The sequence below is a fragment of the Ischnura elegans genome, chromosome 10 (assembly GCF_921293095.1).
Source record: "Ischnura elegans chromosome 10, ioIscEleg1.1, whole genome shotgun sequence".
Taxonomy (NCBI): domain Eukaryota; kingdom Metazoa; phylum Arthropoda; class Insecta; order Odonata; family Coenagrionidae; genus Ischnura; species Ischnura elegans.
The window spans coordinates 108,565,504-108,586,122 of record NC_060255.1 but is presented as its reverse complement, the minus strand read 5'-3'; the positions used below and the strand labels follow the sequence as shown (position 1 = coordinate 108,586,122).

The window sequence follows — 20,619 nt, the reverse complement described above, 5'->3', positions numbered from 1 at the left end:
ATGATTGGACTGCGCAATATCTGGGGAATTTAGCGGGTGGGTAAGGACTTCCCATTTGAGCATTTTGAGACTGATTTTTACGGGTTAGGCAGCATGAGGTCGAGCGCTCTGATGCTGTAAAATCACTTTGTCGAATCATACCTAACTTACGTTCCTTTCTGTTGCATAAAACGGCTTGGTGGGTAACTCCTAATGCACGAGCAAGCTCTTGTTGAGTTTTACCTGGATCTTCATTGAGTAACGCCTCCAATTCAGCGTCTTCAAAGGTTTTTGGTCTTCCTTCACACGGACAGTCGTTAACATTGGATTTTGAGTTGATGGAACCAATTACGGCACGTAGTTTCCCTTTGAGCTCATCTTTGTAAACTTTATAGAGCTCTAGATGCCCTTCAGTCACCGTTTTCTTCAGGTAAAAGAAGAAAATAAACACTTCCAGCAAATGACGGTTACTTGGCATAAACTCAGACATATTCACGCAGCAATTAGGATATGATGCCATAACAAACTCACCATTGTCGTATTATGGCTTGTTTACCAATTGTCTAAGTTTGGTTCATGACGTTACCAGTATGTCAATATCGGTCAGAAATCACTGCCAGGGTCTTCTATTAAAAACAGCAGTTATATTAAAAACGGCATATTATGAGACATAGTTTCACCATCTGGGTAAATAAACACATACGCTACTAACATACTGCTATTTTCATCTATTAACCCTTTCCTGCCGGCACCTACAATAGAAAAACGTTTTCATGCTACGAGTAGCATAAGATTATTTTAAACCTCTCTTTACGGAGCTCTTTTTTGGGGGTGAGTTGCCTGGGTATTTTCGTCCCTCAGATTTGGGGGCCCGTCCCTTACCCCAGCCACTGCACTTCACCCTCTAACCCTAACATAGCACGAATCCACGGTCAACTTATTGTGCTACCAGTGTTTTTTTCAACCATACAATGTAGTTGATTTTAAATGATTTATTCTACTAAAAGAATTACTTATGTTTTTTTAAGCATTGTAGAATTTTAAATGGGTTTCTACCGTTAATAACAATAAAGTTAGTAAATATAAGGTAATAAGACTATAAGTCCATAAGTCCGATATTTTAACACTAAAATTCTGTATAAAAATTTCTTGGGCACAGAACAAAATGAAGAATTCATTTCAAAGTATAAAAACTAGGGATGGGTCGAATAGTAGATTTCTCGAATTCGAATATCAAATCATTGCTCGAATACCTCGAATACTAAACGATGAATGTGAAAATGTTTGACTAGGTCGCTTATGCAGCAGGAAACCCAAGATTTTGGCGAGTAATTGTGACTGCCTTTAAAAGATTCAAACAGGAATTTAGCTGATTAATGGAATATTTTAATTTTATATAAACAATAGGGTAGTTTCCTTCATTAAAGAAAATGAAAGGCATTGATTGTGATTTGTTACCCACCATTGGTGTATTCATAATATACAAATTATTTGGTTCTAGAAATACCGGTTTAGACCAATGGCAATGGTCAATTTTATCCTCATTTGAAAAAGGCCAGATTGGCACCCATGTAATGCCACTCCAGTTGACATCACAGGGACCGACTTTCTACACGAGAGGATAGGAGTTTACATCGTCTAAGGTTACCAATGCATGCATGAGGCACAAAGATCAGGGAAACATGTCTTAATAATCACTTATTAAAACTGGCTGTGGTCGGAAAGTTTTCTTCGCTTGATAAGGTATTAATAATCCTTATTTTAGCCAAGCGCTACCAGCTAGCATGGTGCTCGGCTACCTGCTAGCATCCTGCGTCGTGTTAGCGCTCAGAGCCTCGCCCCAAGGTCACCTCACTCGCGGCAGCGGGAAGCAGAACGACGTCACGCGGAGTTTTTCCCGGCATTCATACTTACCCGTCGCGTTTTCGTGCGCTTGAAAATTTTCACTTTTAATTTAATCGCGAAAAATAGATATCGTCTTATAAAAATCTAGAATCGTTAAATTCGTACTCCAGGAGTATTAGTATTTCGTTTGAGGCTATAAAAAATAATAGGAGAGCACCGTATTTGAGCATTACGCCAAAATGCTAAGCCTCCGTCGTATTTCTTCGTCTTTCCGGCATTTATTTTCCTGCGTAAAATGCTTAAATAAAGTCAGAAATATGTCGTGCTTGGTCTTATTCTTTTTTAAATTACGCGCTTATTACTAATATTTCAATCCAATAAAAGCGTAATATCAATAGCCGAAAGTCATTGTTAGACAACTTTTGGGCTAGTAGATGACTCATGCAGCAGTTGACCTCCAGAAATGGGGAACTTCGAAGCAGGTAAGCAGAAAAAGGCCAGTGGGTGAGTAGAGGGGGGGCGTGAGACACGTTTCTATTGTTCTCGTGTAACTTGATATTTTTTTCGAAGCTGAGGTCTTCGTAATATGATCCCTGCGTGAGCTGGGACCTTTTGTTTGATTTCGGAGAAGAGGAAATCGTCGGAGGGGGTGGGGCGAACGCTGAATGGAGGTGGATAGCAGATCGTGGGAAATGTGCCAATGTCACTATCCCACGGCACTGATGAGTTCCTCCCTATGGTATGAAGATACGTCTCTTTCGGGTAAAACACCGCGTGGGTCCATTGTTCTCGGACGACAGTTTCGCCGGCGTTACAGTCGGCTTCTTCAGGTCAGTGAAGTAATGATGCAGTGAATTGGCCGCCTTATATATCTGTCCGTAGAGGCTAGGTCATCTGTGATTGGCTGTCGCTGCTGTGTAGTTTTTTGCTGGTGTGCCGCAGAATCCTCTTCGCTTTCTCCATACAGATATGATGTTTGACGGAGACAAATGATGGTATGGTGTCGGTGTCTCTGCATCGTTCCAGAAACGCCAGCGATGAAAGAAGTTTGGCTTTCTTCCTCCGCAGCTTCTCGAACTTCCTAGATTTCTTGGCAATATCCTCCCTGTAGAGGCGTGTAAATTCCTTATGCAGGCTTCCGCGGGTCGATGAGTATGAAGATACGTCTCTTTCGGGTAAAACACCGCGTGGGTCCATTGTTCTCGGACGATAGTTTCGCCGGCTTTACAGTCGGCTTCTTCAGGTCAGTGAAGTAATGATGCAGTGAATTGGCCGCCTTATATATCTGTCCGTAGAGGCTAGGTCATCTGTGATTGGCTGTCGCTGCTGTGTAGTTCTGTGTCGCTGCTGTAACTACACAGCAGCGACAGCCAATCACAGATGACCTAGCCTCTATGGACAGATATATAAGGCGGCCAATTCACTGCATCATTACTTCACTGACCTAAAGAAGCCGACTGTAACACCGGCGAAACTGTCGTCCGAGAACAATGGACCCACGCGGTGTTTTACCCGAAAGAGACGTACACACATGTCTCGTATAGCGCAATTTCGATTAGCGCAATTTCGATATAGCGCAAATTCATTCCTCAGGGAAACATTGCAACGCAGTGTAGCCTAATCAAAAATTTTAAACGCTCTCGTGATAAAACGTGAACTTGCGCTAAGTACACACGTAATTTCTATCAATTTACGCATATTAATATTATTTATTGCCTCAAATCTTCTTTTTTGTTTATATATTAATCGAAATTCATCGCTGTGCAATTGCCAAAAGTATAACTCGTCATTGGGTCCAGATAGCCGGCCTACCGAAGATTTATCTCGTCTCCTTAACAGAATGATAATAAATAATTTAGATCGTTAATTAAGCGTGGGGCTAGTGGAAATGAGTTTTTTTTCAGCATTACGGTTTGAGACGTATTTTTGCCGTCGTAGGTTACCGGGCGATTGACTTCCAGGTAGAGGGTCTATGCTAAACCCTTCAAGGTCATCGGTATTCACGGGGGAGAAATGGAGCGGTGGCCGAGTTGCGCATGAATAGCATCAACACATAAAAGGGTCCGCTATAGAGTCTCAAACACAATGGCTTCGTTCCCTCCCTGCAGTCGTAGGCCTTCTGCATCTCAGGAATACAGTTCAGCAGAAGAAGGTGATTTAGATAGAGCCATACAGAGTAAAAACCAAGAGAATATGGCAAAAAATAGGAATGCGTGTAGAAAAATCAAGAATTTATCAAGAAAAACCATAAACCTAGAAGAGGACTTGAGAGAGGTCAATTGCTTTGAAAATGGGGAGCGTCAAAGCGATATTGCGTGGAAGTTTAAACTCACGATGCCTTATTCTGAATAAAGACGAAGCTAAAATATCAGTGACCTCAGCCGCACCAACTTCAACCAAGCGGTCTACACATACGGAAAGTTCATGGTGAATCAGTACAAAAAGACGAGAGTGGTAATCGCTCCGAGACATTTAGTGAAAGCGGTTGGTTCCAGAATTTAAACGGCAAGCAGGTATTTTCAGTGCGGCGATATCAGGTGAATCTGCAAGTGTTGATAGCGCAGCCACCACAACATTTTCTGATGAACTCCAAGCTGTTATTGAAAGTGGCTCCTTTCCCCCTCAACTAGATCTAGTGTTGACGAGACGATATTCTTTTGGAAAAGAATTCATTCTCGTTCATTCATTTTCAGGGAAGGAAAACCTGTGTCAGGTTTCAAGGCATTTAAAGACTGTTTCACGTTGCTGCTAATGACTCGGAGGACTTCAAATTAAAATGATTTATCATTCATAAACTCCGCTAGCTATGAAATGGCATTTAAAGTAGCATTTTCCTGTCATTTTGATGAGCTACAAAAGGGCCTGGGTGACACAACAGTTGTTTTTAGACTAGTTTGAAAAATCGTCAACTGCCGGCAACGCATTACGATCCCCTGAGATAGCAGATGTTAGCCCACCCGCACGACAGGATGGAATTTCGAAAGCGCGTAAGAATTTTTTTTTAACGTGAAGAAAAGTCTTTGAATGCGTGAATATTATCTTTAAAGATGTTTTAAACTATAAATATTTATAGAAATAATGTTTTCTAAGGCTTTTTATGGGAATATAGATGTTTTAGAGGAGATTCAATACCAAAGACCTATGCTACCAGGAACGCATCCCTATCTTCCCTATGTTAAAACGCTCTCGTATAACGCAAATTCGTATAGCGCAAAGACCCCAAGGAACGCATCCCTTGCGCTATACGAGACATGGGTGTATCTTCATACTCATCGACCCGCGGAAGCCTGCATAAGGAATCCTCCCTATGGTAGTTTCATCTCCTGGGGAAGAAGGGTGAAACGCGATTCTATTTTTTTCCGGTAACTTGATATTTTTTTCGAAGCTGAGGTCTTCGTAATACGATCCCTGGGCAAGCCGGGACCTTTTGTTTGATTTCGGAGAAGAGGAAATCGTCGGAGGGGGTGGGGCGAACGCTGAATTGAGGTGGATAGCGGATCGTGGGAAATGTGCCAATGTCACTATCCCACGGCACTGAGCTTCTCCTGATGGGGGACACCTGGGATTTTCGGATTTTTTTAACCCGATCAATTTCGGTTCCCCACGTTGAACTCTATTCACCGCTCTAACCCGCGAATTTGATGTAGTTCGTCAGCTTGCCTAAAACGGCGCTGCATGCACTAAACGACTAGAGTTCTCCTCATTTTTTCGAGTCAACTACCAACGACGTGCGAGCGACAGTGTATGACGCGAAATTAAAAGTATTCGAGGTATTCGAGACGGCACCTTTGGCATAAATATTCGAGATCTCGAATATCGAATACTTTCTAGTATTCGAGGTATTTGAGTATTCACGGATACTATTCGCACATCTCTAATAAAAACAGTAGTATGCAATAAAAATATCACTGAAAAAACTGTTGAAAACGTAACTACAATGCAAAGGATTCCTGTGCTGAGGATGGTCATGGTCAGTGGGAGGGTCAGGCTTTATTGCCTGGGAGTGGCCCTAATGACTCGCTAAGTCTGGCTCTGAATGAATCGGACAATTGCTACCTCAGCAGTCACTTCCCTTCCCTTGTGTTGGCCAGAGCAGATGTCCGGTGGTCTGCATTGAAAAATCCCCGACAGCTATACCCAACGTCAGGTGTTCTGCATATGAAAATGCCCGTCAGCTCCACCCGACGTCCGGCGCGAAAGGGTTAAAAACAGCGGTAACTTAGTTGCACAACTAATAATAAATCAGAAATTGACACCTCCTAAAAAAAGCATGAGAACTAATGGCCACCCACACAAAAGCCCCACACATGGAGAAAAATACACACAGATGGTGCAAAATACCATTTCTTGGTCCCTTAACCAACCAAATTGCAAAATTTATTCTAAGGGCAAAAAACAGTGTTTTGTTCCATACAGTAATTAATATGGGGAGAGTAGTGCAAAATCCAAAGGACAAAACATAGAAAAATAAAAAAATGAGGTGTGTATGTGGCATATTATGGGACATAGTTTCACCATCTGGGTAAATGAACACAAACGCTACTTTAATGAAGGGGACGATCAGTCATTGGTTGGCCAAGCATCTCCTAGAAAAAAGACATTACTTTGAAGTTTGAAATTGAAATCCTTCGAAAACAAAAGCCATTTCTCAAAGTACAATTTCAAGGACCAAGGCGGACATACTTGAGACTTGAAGGACCATTCCCTACCGTCCCCCATCTCCACCACATGTGAGGCTGAACCCTAATTCTCTAACCTCCCCCGTTGACCCCAAAAAGGTCCTTGTGATCCAAGGGTTTTTCAATTGTTCTACAGCCACCAAACCTTCATGCACAACCCTCCTAAACACCACTTCCCCCATCCCCCCACACCGTAGAAGACCAGCCAAAGATAGACACTGACTCAATATCCAGGAGAAGGAGATCATTTGGAAAGAAGACTCCGTCCTGACAATTGCAGTGCTCAAGATGACAGTGTCGATGTATGCACAAATTATAGCCACAATCAAGGTTAAAATACCTCATTACCTTGACAAAGGCAATAGTTTGCTTAAATCAGGGACTGTCGTATAAAAATTTAGCATTGAAATTTACTCATTGTTTTGTGAGATAGGCTAACATAACATTCACAAAATTTATGGCCTGAAACCTTAAAATAAAAAAAAGCACATCTCCCATTAATTTTACACTTCCGTCTGCTGTACTTACTCGCATGGGTTCACAGCGGGAGATGATCATGAGAGGTCTTAGGGCACACAGCATTGCGATGCAACTGAAGGCAGAGCTGTTGATTGGTGCCCATACAGCCGCGAGGTTAATCACAGATACCTAATAGGTGTCAAGAGTATACTCGTTAGCAATGGCTATTATAGGGAAGCGTCCCTTGTAAAAGTGTAGCACCACAGAGGAGGGAATAACCACAGTGCTCCACACTTCACGGAAAAATAGCGTAGCACAAAATGGAGCTTGTTCTGCCACTGAAATGTGGGTGACTCGCTGGCTACCCTATCACCAACATTGGCTTGCGAGTTTTTCTGTGACATTCTTTGAATGAAATATGCAGTCATTTTATGTCCCATTTCATTGTTTTGCATTTTCTAATGTTTTGCTTTGAAATGGCTCCAATACATTGCCTTGCTTGCAATAAGTAACTATGCCTGGTGACCTGGATGTGGGTCAGCTTTCCAGCCTTCAGTCATCAAATGGCTCTCATGGAATACACTCTACACATTAGTTTGATATAAAGAACCTAGCACATGTCCCGATATTTGATGCAGGGGAATGCTATGATGATCACCTATCCTCGTAATTTTTATTCATTTCGTTTGTTCTATTTGCATGCATTGTAAAATCATAGATTTCATTAAATAAGCTGTTAATTTAATTTTCAAAGTGCTGAAATTTATGCTATTTGTTGGTTTTTCTGAAATGCTTGTAATTATAATGGTTTGGTCTTTATAGGCATTTCTGCCCGATATTTTGAAATTATGTTAAACTTAAGGATACTACTGATGGTAGTAGCCCATATTATCTGATTTTAAGAGAATTTCAGATCCGAGATACTCATATATATGGGAATGCAAGGTGGGTAGTCGCCAAATGGGAAAATTATGCAAGCCAAAGCCCCCCCACCCCGTGTCAACCTGCCTGCAGAGAACAGGTAGTCATGGCACAGAATGACTCTAATGATGGGACAAAGTTGAGTGATGTTGCCACTGCATTCTCCTACAATGGCAGAGGGCTGACCAGTGTGCCACCTATGTCTCACCAAGGCACTTGCTCCCTTTCCTCTTACTTTATTCCCTGTGCACTCAGCACTCTGGTTATTCCGTTCTTAATGGTAGTACCCATGTTCAAGTACAACTTAGTACGTACATAGATTTCAGTACACAATTTGGGTACTTTAGTGCAATAGGATTGCAACTTATCAGCAAATTTTCAATGACACTTGAAGCAGACAGCAAGCTATGATTTTTCTGAATGTATTGATAAAGCTACTTAAATCATTGCAATTCATGCTTTCAAATTGAGATTGAGCAGTACACTTTGGATTGCAGAGAATATTTAATTTTTTGTAACTTGGAATTAAAAGGACCCTCCAGATTAAACAAGGTACAAATACCGCATTTCTCTGAATATAGTCCCCCCTTTTTTCTTCTAAATATCCCATGGTAAAAGTAAAGTGTGGACTATATTCAAACGTATTTTTTAAATTCTTTCCCAAAACTGAAGCCTCAAAATTAGGGGGGGGACTATATTCAGAGGGGGACTATATTTGGAGAAATACAGTAGTTAGTAGTTTTATTACAATACCATACTTTAAACACACTAAATAGGTCATTTAATTTAGCTTACAAGATTTTCATCAAAGTTGACAAGTGGAATTAATATATTCTAGGTTAAAAAAATTAGGAAATGCATAAACAAAGAATAAAAATGTTTGCTTTTGACTCACCATTATGATTATGAAATCCAGCCAGCACCAGATGTTAGTAAAATACTTCTTGCACCCTAAAGCCAGCAATCTTATTATCATTTCTAAGAATAGAATAACAGTGAATATTATGTCTATAATGTACAAAATTGTCAGTAAAGTTGGACGCTCCGAAGAGTATACGTCTCCCAAGGCCTGGAAAGAAAAAAGAGCAGTGAAAAATTGACATTGTTGTATAAAAAACTAAAAGAATTTTAATGATATTTATTGGTCCAGAAACATTACAAAATATGTACAGGACAGAATACCGTTGAGAGTTGATTCAGGCTTAATATGGTGGAATTTTAAGGTATGAATAAGTTAAAAGTTACTTACAATGTTCCAAAAAACATTAATCTCACTTCATGACTTGAGATTACTCAAGATAATACAAAATATATCAAAACTGGTCATGAAGTGACATTAAAGTACTCGAGGAAAATTTCCTGTAACTTTTAATTGACTGATACGACAGGCTGGAAAAAATACTACACCCATGTCTCGTATAGCGCAAATTCGTTCCTCGGGGAATCATTGCCACGCAGTGTAGCCTAATCAAAAATCTTAAACGCTCTCGTGATAAAACGTGAACTTGCGCTAAGCACACACGAAATTTCTATCATTTTACGCATATTAATATTATTGCATGCATCAAATCTTCTTTTTTGTTTATATATTAATCGAAATCCATTGCTGTGCAATGGCCAAAAGTATAACTCGTCATTGGGTCCAGATAGCCGGCCTACTGAAGTAATTTATATCGTCTCCTTAACAGAATGAGTTAATTTAGATCATTAATTGAGCGTGGGGGTAGTGGAAATGAGTTATTTTTAAGCAATACTGGTTGAGACGTAATTTTTGCCCTCATAGGTTATCGGGCGATTGACTTCCAGGTAGAGGGTCTACGCTAAAGCCTTCAAGGTCATCGGTATTCGCGGGGGAGAAATGGAGCGGTGGCCGAGTAGCATGAATAGCATCAACATATAAGAGAGTCCCCTATAGAGTCTCAAACACAATATCTTCGTTCCCTCCCCGCAGTCGTAGGCCCTCTGCGTCATCAGCAGTAGAAGGTGATTTCGATAGAGCCATGCAGAGTAAAAACCAAGAGAAAATGGCAAAAAATAGGAATGCGGGTAGAAAAATCAAGAATTTATCAAGAAAAACCATAAACCTAGAAGAGAAATTGATATAGGTCAATTGCTTTAAAAATGGAAAACGTCAAAGCGATATTGCGCATAAGTTTTAACGTACGATGCCTTATTCTGAATAAAGACGAAGTTAAAACATCAGTGACCTCAGCCGCATCAACTTCAACCAAGCGGTCTACACATACGGAAAGTTCGTAGTGATTCAGTACAAAAAGACGAGAGTAGTAATCGCTCCGAGACATTTAGTGAAAGCTCCGGTTGGATCCAGAATTTAAACGGCAAGCAGATATTTTCAGTGCGGCAATATCAGGTGAATCTGCAAGTGTTGATAGCGCAGTCACCACAACATTTTCTGATGAACTCCAAGCTGTGATTGAAAGTGGCTCCTTTCCCCCTCAACTAGTTTTTAGTGTTGACGAGACGATATTCTTTTGGAAAAGAATTCATTCTCGTTCATTCATTTTCAGGGAAGGAAAACCTGTGTCAGGTTTCAAGGCATTTAAAGATTGTTTCACATAGCTGCTAATGACTCGGAGGACTTCAAATTAAAATGATTTATCATTCATAAACTCCACTAGCTATGAAATGGCATTCAAAGTAGCATTTGCCTGTCACTTCGATGAGCGACAAAAGGGCCTGGGTGACACAATAGTTGTTTTTAGACTGGTTTGAAAAATCGTCAACTGCCGGCAACGCATTACGAACCCCTGAGATAGCAGTGTTGTTTATTCACAAAGAACGTGTTGTTTATTCACAAAGAACAAGTTGTTTATTCACAAAGAACAAGAGCACATGTGCCGGGAAGAAAAACCAAACACTAACTTCTAGAGGGCACCACCATACGGGCTCATACAAAAAAAAACAAGAGAAATGGTGTGGGGTATTTTGCCCTCAGCCTTCACTTCAAACATCACAATACCTCTCCCCAAAATTCAACACAGCATTATGTTCAGATAAACATTTCACAAAAATGCATAGCACAATATAAACCAAACAAAAAATGAAACTACATGGCTTCAGCTGCACTTAAGCAAAATTATGTCCTCAAAATGACACAAACTACATTAAAAGAAGTGCTCCCTAAAAGTTATATCATACCAAGGGAATGAGCAAATTCTTTGGTACGAGCACCAGACAGGGGTTTGGTCAAGAGATCTGCAACATTATCAGTTGACTTACTACTCAAATGCAATCTCACCTTGTTTAATCAAATTTCTAACATAATGATACCTCACCCTTATGTGTTTCGTTTGGTCTGAAATTGCTTCAGACTTGGCAATACACATGGCACCTATATTGTCAGCATATATCTTGCATGGCTCTAGAACAATGCTCTCCTGATTTATTTCTTTCAAGAACTCCTTGAGCCACACAAAGTCCGTCGAACACTCGTACATTGCGACATACTTGGCAAAGGTTGAGGATGAATCTACATCCACTCTTTGCTTCTTACTACGCCAAAATACTGCTGCATTTGACAGGATAAACACATACCCTGAGATCGACACTGAATCATCCTTATTGTTTGCAAAATCTGCATCAACATACGCTTTTACTTTTTGTCCTGACTTAGAGAAACACAAACAATAATCTTTGGTTGCCTTTAAATACTGAAGGACATGAATAACATTTCTCCAATCTGTGACTAAGGGATTATGACAATATTGACTTATAAAACACACAGCATTTGCAATATCAACTCTAGTCAGATCTGCAACATAGAGGAGCATGCCAACACACCTTCTATATTTGGCTTCGCAAAACTCCTCAACACATTCATCTCTTTTTAGGCTAGTAGAGCCCATCTCTAGTGGGGTACTCAGTCCACGACAATCCATCATGGAAAACTCCTGCAAGATCTCTTCAATGTAAGATTTTTACTTAAGATTAGGGTGTCACGGGTAGGCCTTTGGATCTGGATGGACAAAAAATTTGTAACAGGACCCAGATCCTTCACTTCTAACCTACTGCACAAGAATTCCTTTATCTGGTCTACAACCTTTCTTACCCTAATTAAGAGAAAATCATCTGCATAGATTGCAATAATTAAGCCCACCTTTGAGTAAACACAAGGATCTTGGACACACTTTAACATACCATACTCAGATAATAGGTTGTCTATGTGATGATTCCAATTTCTCCCAGCTTGCTTCAGTCCATACACACTTTTCTTCTATTTATACACAAATCGCAAGGGGTCCCCACTTGAAAAACCAGGTGCTTGTTCCATAAAGATAGGAACATCTAAATCACTATTTAAATAGGCACCAACAACATCACAGTGGTCAATTTCCCAGTTATTTTCTATAGCTAAGAACATCAACAATTTAAGAGTTTTTCTCTGTACCACAGGGCTAAAAGTTTCAAAGTAATCAACCCCCTCTATCTGACTAAAGCCTCAGGCTACCAGGCGAGCCTTGTACCTAAGCACCCTTCCATTCGCTCGTTTTACAGAGAATACCCACTTACTCCCAACAACATTTGAACACACTGGACGAGATACCACTTCCCAAGTGCCCTGCTTCACCATATTATTCAGTTCAGTCAACATGGCATCTTTCCAGTGATGTGAATCAAAACGGCTGAGTGCCTCCTCCGCGTTCATTGGCACTCCTGGGGTCGCGTTGTCCCTTGACATATTTGCCATCAGGCAGCAAGGCAAAGAACAAGCTGCCTTTGGGACCGGTTGTCTTTTAGAATACCTGCGTGGCATCTCCCCTTGGTCCCCTAGTGGAATTTCCTCAACACCTGAAACCTCCCCATGGGCCAACACTTCTCCTTGGGCTAGCCCCTGGAATGACTCCTCTCCCTGGATTGGTGCCTGGAATGGCACCTCTCCCTGGACTGGCACCCCTTCCTGAATTGGTGCCTGGAATGGCACCTCTCCCTGGACTGGCACCTCGGCTAACACTTGGAGTGGCACATTGAATGATACTCCGCCCCGGAATGATGCCCCTCCCCAGAATTGTTCCTCTTCTTGGATTGGGAGAATGTGTGTCACCCCCTCTTTTTCATGACCTTTGGATTTGAAAGGGAATTTATGCTCATGGAAAATCACATCCCTACTTATGATCACCTTCCTCCCTTTTATATCCCAGAGACGGTACCCTTTGATGACTTCTTGGAGTCCAAGTAACACACACTCCCTAGCCCTCGGCCCCAACTTGCCATCCCTGTCTTCTTGTGGAATCCATCCCCAGGATTGACACCCAAATACCCTAAGATGTTCTAAATCACTCTTCAATAGCTTTCTCCCCAGCCAACGCTCCATAGGAGCCTTAAAGTTGATAGATCTGGATGGTCTCAGATTCCTTGGGTAAACAGCAGTCTGCAGAGCTTCTCCCCAAAAGTAAGCTGGCATACCTGCTGCCATTAATAGGCATCGGATGATATCACACAGAGTTAGGTTTACACACTCCGCAGTCCCATTTTGCTGGGGTGTGTGTACAACTGACATGCGATGCAGAATCCCATTTTCATTGAGCAGTGACTGGAATGCAGCACTCACATATTCTTCTCCTTGATCCGACTGAAACTCCTTAATTTTTCTCCCATGGAAGGTCTCACACTTCTCCTTGTATTTCTTGAACTCTCCTAAGCAGTCACTTTTCCTAGCTATGGCCACAGCTGTCACATGTTTTGAGCCTTCATCCACAAAAGTCACAATGTAACGCTTACCTCCCAAAGATGGTGGTTTCATTGGACCCATCACGTCCGAGTGGACTCTCTCCAGTGCACCATCCACTATGACTGTCTTTCCGGTAGGGAAGCTTGCACGCTTCATCTTGCCTTGAATGCATGGGATACACGGGGTCCCTCCTACTTTTCTTTCTTCCTTAGGTAGGTCAAGCAAGTGATCCATCTTGGCTAGGATTTGATCACACGGATGCCCTAATCTGCTGTGCCATGTCTCACGACTGACCTTTCTAACCTCTTTCTTGCTTTCTTCAAAAGCTCCTCTTGCTTCACTTAGTGTTGGACCTGACATTGTCATTAGATAATACAGTCTTCCAACCCTGAATGCCTGGAATACTAGTTTGCCATTTCGTAAGCATCTGCTTGCTCCATTTTTTGATCTAAATTCCAATCCCTTCTCTTCAATTTGGCCTTGAGAAATGAGGTTTCCCTGCAATTCTGGCACGAATAACACTCCTTGAAGCTCTATGTCATTACCACCACACTCATCTGACATCTGGACCAGAACACTTCCCATGCCCTCGATCTTCAAAGGTGAACCATCACCTATTTGCACGGTGCCAGAGTAGGGAATTAATGTCTCAAATAGCGCTTTATTACTCGTCATATGGTCAGAAGCTCCTCCATCTAGTATCCACATTCCTACACTGAACTGAATTTTCTTCTTGGCACATAATACTATGTGTTCCCTAGTGGTTATTGCCGCCTTATTAAGTTCGTTATTACCATTTCCTTGAACTTCTTTCTTCTTTGGGCAGCTATGCGCATAGTGACCTTCGCCTCTGCAAGCATAACACCAAAACTTGAAGTTGGGTTTCTCAACATCGGAATTCCCGACTTCCCCTTTGGTCGACGATTCATCCTTCTTCCTCCAAACATTCCGTGATTTCTTCATATTTTGGCTATGACCCTTAGATATTTTATAAGCTTGGTGTAGAGCGGGCATACCCTGTTTGGCTAACTTTTCTTCTTCAACCTCTAATAAGGTATGCTTCACATCTGCAACCGATATCTTGTTAGCCGCGACCAGTGTCTTCACCGTAATTTCGTACTCATCCAGTAGACCCGTTAAAATCAGGGAAGCTAGTTTCTTGTCGTCCAGTTTGAGTTGATTTTGCTCCAATGCATTGTTCATATTAATCAAACTATTAATGTACTCAGTCATGGACATTTCAGAGGATTTACCCTAGTAGCACAAGAAATGTTGAGCATATGCTCAGGTTATTTCAGGGAAATATGTTTTGTACACAACATGAGCATATGCTTAAAATATGTTCAACATATGTTTAAAACCACATGTTTTCAACATATGCTCGACATATTTCCAGAATATGTTCCGACGATGTGTTGAGCATATTTTCATAGAAATATGCTCCACATGTGTTCAACGAAATATGTTGAGCATATATACGTAGACATATGCTCCACATGTGTTCAACGAAATATGTTGAGCATATTTTCAAGAAAATATCTATGCGTTCTGAGAAATATTTCGTCAACAAATCAGCGATCAGGATTCGAATACTGCATGCTAGTTTTATAGTTAATGTAAAGGAATACATCTTGTTCTAGTTTATTCTAATTCAAGTATATCAATTCATAATTTTAACACTTTCAAAATAATTGAAGAGCGAGACGCATGCGTCGACGTTGTTGTGTGTGTTGCTATGATTTCATTGCTCAAATCGCACGTTGGGAAACTATAACTTTATACAAGAGGAGAGAGCCCAGTTACCTCGGAATCATCTAGAAGCATGAAATGTAAGTGCATTGGTAGATAAATATATGAAATTACTATTTTACAATTAGTACTAACTGTTCTTGTGTGATATCGTAAAAGTTCTCAATGGCTGTTTATGAACTGATGAATGTATGATATTACTATTTTAGTTCTAACTGTTCTAGTGTAGTATGGTAAAAGTTCTCAATGGCTATTTATGAACTGAATTGTGGTCGTAAATGCCGTATTAAGTTATTCCTGCCCAATATAAATACTTGGATCGAATATGATGCATGTAACCGAGTGAGTGCGAAAATGTTCGATCAAAATCAATCATAGCCACAGTAAAATGTGAAGGAAGTAATAAATTCTTGGTCAAGGCTTAGAGCCTGTTCTAATTTCGTTTGTGAATCTATTCATAAACTCTTTTTTTTGTTCATGCTAATATTGTAACAAGGCCATAAAATTATGATAACTGCACCATTTCATGAATGCTAATCTGGATGATGACTTAGCCCTCTCTTTCATGGTATCATTTTGAGGCATAATTACCTAATTTGTAACCAAGTATCATTAACGAACTTATTTTTTGAATAATTGTCTAATTTTAAATGTCTTCCCTTATAATGCACTCATTCATGTTTCTTTTAATTCATGCTTATCGTTTATGCAAAATAGTGAATCATGAATAGCATTAATTAAATTTTACATTTAGTAACTGTGGAAGAAATGGGTTGGGCTATTGAATTTAATAATCTGTTCAGGAAGCGTTCTTGGCCAACTGTGCTGAAGCCGTGCACAAGACGTTCCAATCATGGGCCGTTCGTGGGTACCAGGTTAGAGCACGTGCGAACAATTCCCAAACACTTCATGAACGGCCCAGAAAATTTGTGAACCTTTTGCACAGTACGTGCACAGCTTACGAACAGTAAAGCGAACAGTTCATTTTCACCAGGGTGATTCATCTTATCCTGTAACTAATCAACAACTCTTGACCCTTGGCAACCCTTTTGCTTATTTCTTTTAATTTAAATTATCAATTGGTTAATTAATTAACTTCAACACATATCTAATATTTAAAACGTCAAAGTAAAGTTCTTTATTGCCGAATTTCTGTTTGTAAGTGTTTACGAGATATTGTCAGTGGTAATAATGTGATCCCCCAAGAGTGCCACCCCGCATGAGTCAAAGGCAGCTCTCATACAAGAGTGAAATTTGCCATCACTATTCTCCTGCCTATCGAAGGGTTAACATGTTGATGTTCATGAAGATTAGAGAACCCAAAATTTAGCATAGACACAAAACTTACACCAGGTTTTTTTTATCAGAGCAAAGGTTATGACTTAGTGGATAAAATCAAAGAAAAAAGAAAAATTATTAACACTACTCACCAGAGACAAGCAACCGAGGAGAATTGTTGCTATGATAGCCATTCTAAAGTATTTATTTTCAATGAGCTGAAAGGATTTCCGTTGCAGGTTGGATTGTTCTTGTCCGAAAGGATTGCCTACCAGCAAAGCAAAGAGCAAGCAGTCAAAATGTTGGCACATCTGATATCATTGGAATCCCAAGAAAAAATCAATTATGTTCAGATACACAATATCCATATCAAAAAGTGCTAAATGCCCTCCACCTTTGCCATGGAAAATCTCTTGTCCAAAAATGAATGCATTAAACAGTGATATCCCCATCAAAGTCAAAATCATAGAAACAGCCCTGTTAAAAATTCCCCATTGAAAATACCCATTAAAATTCCTTATAGGGAATTGGCAATGGGGACTACCATTCCCTATAGGGACACCCATTCCCTATAGGGACAGTTATTCCCTATAGGGACTGTAATTCCCCATTGAAAATACCCATTAAAATTCCTTATAGGGAATTGGCAATGGGGACTACCATTCCCTATAGGGACACCCATTCCCTATAGGGACACCTATTCCCTATAGGGATAGCTATTCCCTATAGGGACTGTAATTCCCTAATAAAACAGAATGAATAAAAACAATTGTTCCATTGATATGAATTTAATGCTAAATTAAACATTTTTACATTGTATAACATAAATTTGTTGACAGGCTTGCTAATCTTTAACAATACAAAAGGTTAAAGAGGGCAAGATTTGGGGTAAAACTGTACAAATTATGCAATTCCAGCTATGGTTATACACATAACTTTAAAATGTATGTTGGAAATGATGAAGTAAACAATATTCCTGTTAATACAAAGGTAGTATTGGATTTGATGGCCGCGTATAATCTTCTAAACAAAGGATATTAATTGTATGTTGATAATTGGTATAATTCGCCAGATTTGTTTCACAAGTTACACACCTTAGGAACTAATGTACTGTACTTTGTGATCTAAATGCAAAAATATGCCTAAAGATAGAGACGAATTAAAACTCCAAAAAGGTGAAGCCATATCATATTGCAGTAATAACATTACTGCAAATGGAAGGACAAGAAGGATATGTTACAATAATGAACACCAGGCATTCCTTGGAGTGTACAGATACCAAAAAAGTAAAGGTAAAAGGATGGCAAAACCTGTAGTGTGCTTGGAGAAAAAGATAAGAAGAGAATCCACATGGTAGTATGATGTGTGCAAAAAGCCACTATGTTTGGAACATTTCAAGCCCTAAAGAATTATCTCCAATTATGTAAAGTATTTAATTTAATTTTGAATGCTTTTCCCAAGTAACATTTTTGGTTGGCCCTCTGTTGGCAGATGGTGGGACACAGCGGTTGGCCCATGGTATGATTTGGCCACCTCGCCAACCGTGTCCCAACCAACAATTCCCCAACGATGGGCCAACAGAGCATTACAGTCGGGCCTTCGTATTCCCAACCCAAGGCCAACAAATCTCCAACGATACACTGTTGGCCCTTTTAAATTCTGCCATCCGTTTCCCAACAAAAGCTATATTTTACTGGCATTTCTCATTTTTATAGAATGAGAGTTAAATTAATTTACCTTCTCACTTGATATGATACCGGTAGATAGAATCTTTACCTTTAGCTCCCTATATATCAAAATGAAATTAAATACATTAACAATCAATGCTATAGGACAAAGTGGTTAAAAGTGGAAAACAAAAAATCAATATCAGTTCAGAAGGACCCCAACTTTTATTTTCACAAATTAGGACAATTTTTATTAGGACAAAATTAGGAAAATTTCAACAGCACTTTTCCACATTACAATATGGCACACACAAAAACTGTCCATCTTCTTTGTAGGGCAACAAAACATACTTAGATAAAATCTGGGTGGACTGCAATTTGCATCCAGGTACAAATTTTTTTTCATACAAATATACCAATGGTACCACTTCTAAGAGGTAATTCAAAGAAATCCTCCTTAATTTCAAACATGTCACACTGCAAGATATACACCCCTGAGTTATTTGATTCAATTGCCTTCACAATTCCTATTCTCTGGTCTTCGGTAACGAAATTGTTAAGTTTAGTCCATTTTACTTAATTGGATTAATAAGTGCAAGATTTAGGGATATTAATAGGAATCACAGAAACACTGATTGAGTATAATAGTTGATGTATTTTCCATAAAATAATAATTGTGCAGTTGTTATTTAGGTTTACTCACACAAATTCAATCTCATTCTCTTCAGAGAGGACTAAATCACTCACTTTGTCCATTGAAACACTGTTTTCATTAAAACTTCCACTGATACTAGATATGCCACAATCTGAAAAAATATACATATCGATCTATCTAAATTAATGATGAAAAGTTTAAAATTCCAAGAAACTAAGGCAAACTGTTGGGTATGATTTTAGGAATGCCAGTTTTGTAAGACTTACCAAATGAGGTCAATGCCTTATTTTTGTTAGAAGCACTCGACTTATTTTATTTAACTGCTATCACAAAGACAAAGCCCTTACAACCAAACAAGTCTTGGTTGTTAGGTTGCTAGGGAAACATGTGAACCGTATCCTGCAACGTATGCAATCGAGGTATACATCGTGCTTATATTCACGGCCCATATCGAACTTCCATCGGTTAAGTTAGACTCGAAACAGACAGATCTTATAAGTCTACAATTTTTCGTGTGTCCTCCGGGATATATATACTAACAAGTCGTATTAAAGAAGCCTCCGCTTCTTGGAACCATTTATGTCAAATACCATGCTGAAAACACCAGAAAATTAGCAGAACATTACTTAAAAAAGAGTTATACATAATTTCCAAAAATTATCTCATAATATATTCTTAAAAAATTAACTTAAAATAATTATTCTGCCTGCACATAGTCGGTAGCACTGACTGTCAAAGCAAGCGATTATGCCATCCCTATTTTTTAATGAATAGATGCTACCGATCCGATAACCATTTAATAAGATAAATCGATTACAATGGAATTTCGCCCATCTCTACGTTGAAGATCTTGTCGGAATTTTGTTTGCAGCTCTCATGGCGGAAATTGAGGAAATGGTATGATGTCCCAATGGTGGCCCAATGATAATCCATTTCGTAGGGCCATCGTTGGGGATTTCCGTTGGGCCAACAGCATAAACCGTTTCGTTGGGCCGACGAACAATATCTGCGTTGGGCCAACAGCGGAATTTGGTAGGCATATCCACCCACAATGAGCCAACCGTGACTACGGTTCCCCAACCGAGGCCCAACGGTCAATGTTACTTGGGTTATTTTTGCACACAGTAAACCATAGTTGGTAGCATATACTTCAAGCAAATGAAAGAGCAAGTAACTATTAACAAAATATCAAAATTTGGACCGAATTGGTTAACAAATACCACTTCAAATGTCTCATACAAACCAATATTACAACTGTGTTCAAATTCTTTCAAAGTTCGTGGTGTTTGGGGTCGATCAGGGGATTGATGTGAATGGTATGCGAGTATTACAAAGGCTGACAGGGAATGAACAATCAATATCTTAGCTGGTAGCATTTGCATCCATCATCAGTCTGGATAGACATGTGAAGTATTATTTGCTACTTTTCAGTAGCTTCTTCCCTTGGTATTTAACCATGTCTCAACTTTTGGTGGCAAATGCCTTTGTGATAACTTGCTTTAGTCTAGTTGGTATATCCCTTTTCAGGTTGTCATCCTGACTCCAGACTCTCTCCATTGCCCCTGCAAATAAATATAGAATATTAGTAATAAAAACAAGGTTATATCATTTGCTATGAACCTATCCTGCAGGAAATCTACCTATTTATTACATTTACACATGGCATCTTGCAAGCATATTAATGCACTCCCACTCTAA

At 39.7% G+C, this 20,619-nt stretch overlaps 1 protein-coding gene across 1 annotated transcript in view; it reads right to left on the bottom strand.

Moving 5' to 3' along the window:
- Positions 1-20,619, bottom strand: part of LOC124166526 (sodium channel protein para-like) — a 274,676-nt gene that overhangs the window by 17,369 nt on the left and 236,688 nt on the right. Inside the window, exons 18-20 of the mRNA XM_046544070.1 lie at positions 16,752-16,867; positions 8,779-8,952; positions 7,032-7,151 (exon numbers count right to left, since the gene is read on the bottom strand). Coding sequence (XP_046400026.1) covers positions 7,032-7,151; positions 8,779-8,952; positions 16,752-16,867 — 410 coding nt within the window. The remainder of the gene's footprint in view (positions 1-7,031; positions 7,152-8,778; positions 8,953-16,751; positions 16,868-20,619) is intronic.